The sequence below is a fragment of the Cryptomeria japonica genome, chromosome 1 (assembly GCF_030272615.1).
Source record: "Cryptomeria japonica chromosome 1, Sugi_1.0, whole genome shotgun sequence".
NCBI classification, from domain to species: Eukaryota; Viridiplantae; Streptophyta; class Pinopsida; order Cupressales; family Cupressaceae; genus Cryptomeria; species Cryptomeria japonica.
In genome coordinates this window covers 225,839,925-225,842,371 of record NC_081405.1, presented here as the reverse complement: position 1 = coordinate 225,842,371, position 2,447 = coordinate 225,839,925, and the positions used below count along the sequence as shown (strand labels likewise).

The 2,447-nt window shown below is 38.4% G+C and overlaps 1 protein-coding gene across 1 annotated transcript; it reads right to left on the bottom strand.

Annotated features, from left to right (window-relative positions):
* Window positions 1–629: 629 nt before the first annotated feature.
* On the bottom strand, window positions 630–1,702 carry LOC131049439 (uncharacterized). The gene is made up of 3 exons (XM_057983492.1): window positions 1,604–1,702; window positions 724–1,455; window positions 630–674 (listed from the first exon to the last, which is right to left on the bottom strand). Exons 1-3 carry the CDS (start codon window positions 1,700–1,702, stop codon window positions 630–632), a joined length of 876 nt encoding a protein of 291 aa, XP_057839475.1.
* Window positions 1,703–2,447: the final 745 nt, after the last annotated feature.

Genomic DNA, 2,447 nt, shown 5'->3' with positions numbered 1-2,447 from the left:
ATACATTGAGGGAGAATAGTAGAAACACCTCACATAAATGGATACAATTGTGCAACAATATAAATAGCTAATGAAAAGACAAGTTTTTGGATTTCTTAGTAAATTAAAAATTAGAACACAACTTTCTCATTGGGTTTTAGGGTGAGTGGTCCAATAAAAGGGACAACCAACTACGACAATTGTATACAAGATATATCACCAATCAACAAGAAGTGTACTCAATCCAATCAATCTTTTAGTTAATCGTCTTCTTACATTGTAAAAAAATTATGTAATAAAACCATTTTGAATAACATGTCAATGTAAATTAAGTTTCCTTTGTTCGTATTTAATTGTTTGCACATTTCATGATCAATTGACTTTATTACAAGTAGTTACTCTTAAGAAAAATTTCCACTTCTTACCATTCTTCCCCACCCCCTATATTTTACCCAAACAATATCTTGCCATGTGCATAACTATTGCCCTTCTGGTTGATAAAGTGCTACTTGTATGAAAAGAGGGAAACAAGAATCATAAGGGAAAATAGAACAACTAAACATGGTTGTAGAGCGATAGCTAAACATGGTTGAAGTGACACAATGGCGATGAGTGAGAGTTGTTGGAGCTATCATCGCCTTTATGTGATTTTAACTTCCAATGCCCACTGATGAAATCCTGCGAAAAATCCTCACCTGAAAGGACAAGGTCCAGAAGCCCACAACATTCTGCTAGAGATCATACCTTTTCAACAATTTCATCGGAAGAAAGAGATACGCCGCACAAGCAGTGGGCTCTGCCTCGCTTGACTGCAAAGTCTAAAAATTGATGGAGGAATGCGAGAACGCCACACAAAGTAATGATTATGAGACTTCCCAAAACCACCAAAGAGAATGTCTTAACCTTACTCGTCAGCATTACGTACACTGCACACATAAACCCACAAGCGTTGAAGCCAAAGCTCGGGCAAACCAATAAACTGTTGACATTCATGAACCTCATCTTGTTCTTTGTGGTGAGCTCTGAGCTCATATCCCACATTATACAAACGAAGAGGGATAGAGAGAAGGCTATGCAGTCAAAAATAATGAAGAGATTAAACGAAACCAGGGATAGAAGAAGAGGGCTCCCTTGATCTTCTTTTGCAGGACTCTTCGAATTGAAACTGCCTGGGATGGTGAAGAGAGCGGAGCATGTCATGGTGGCCAACAACGCTGCCACAACTATTTCTACATCACTTCTCTCTTCGTAGGCTTCATTTACGACTGACATCGCTTTCTTGTATTTTTTATGGCTCACCTGTGGTGCACAATACATGAATCGCTTGGGCCCTCGTCTATAACCTCGCAACTTTCTTATAGTATTGAAAGATTTGCGGTACTCGGTGACTTCTCTTGCAATTTCAAATGGTGTCTTCTCCTCACTGTTCCGAGCAAGCTTGTTCACCTTGGGTACTTTCAGCAACAAGTTCACCATCTACAATGCAAAAACAAGCAAAAAGAAAACGATTAGTTGCCGGAGTATCTCTCAAACGTGTTTCATCCAGAACCTTTCAAAACGAATGTATCAGTAAAAGTTTAAAATAGAGAGTAGTGAGCATCAACCCCCCAAAAAACAATCTTACGTGCTCATATTTGTTCCTGGCTGCAATGCGCAAAGGCGTGTCTCCAATTACAACAATTGGGTGGTATTGCTGGGTATCTGTATCAGTCGAATTTGTCATTTTTTTTTTAAGCCTTGTTTTTGTTTAGTGCTTCACTTTCCAAATGGTTGTCTCCTCCATCGCCAGACACATTTGTGGAACTTTCCTCCTTGGGATGCTACTCTCCTAGATCCATTTCCTAGAGATGCTGCAGATTTGTGGTAGGCTTGTAACCCTGATTGATAAGACTTGACAAGTTTACCTTTCTCTCCATTAAATATTCAACAAGTTCGACTTGGTTAAGCTCCACAATTTAGTGTAGAGCATTTGAAGTGCCAGTTATTATAACTCCACAGCTTCGTCGAACCCCAAATGTACTGCCAATTTTTTTGAAAATAATAGCTAGTTCGGATACCTGATTATTGCATTATAAATACAAATGTATTATCTCTTATGTAAATCAAATTATCTTGGGCTGGACCCAATCATGTAATGTGGAGGCAATCAATTGTAACTTTGGGCTAGACCGAAACTTGTAATGTGGAGACACTTAATTGTAGCTTTAGGTTGGACCCAAATTTGTAACGTGAAAGGCAATAAATGAAAATAAATTAATAAATTAGATGCTAGCCGACTTGAGGGTTGGTGCCAAAGATGGGATATAAATATAACAGCTAACAAAGTCATTATACAATCAGATCATCTCATGCAAATGTTATCTAGTCTCCAAGCAACGAATCTCTCCTTCACTCAAGTGAACTCATACAAGTCTATTGTGCAAAATCTTCAAGGTTGATTGTGGCAAAGTAGTCAAAGACCCTCATAT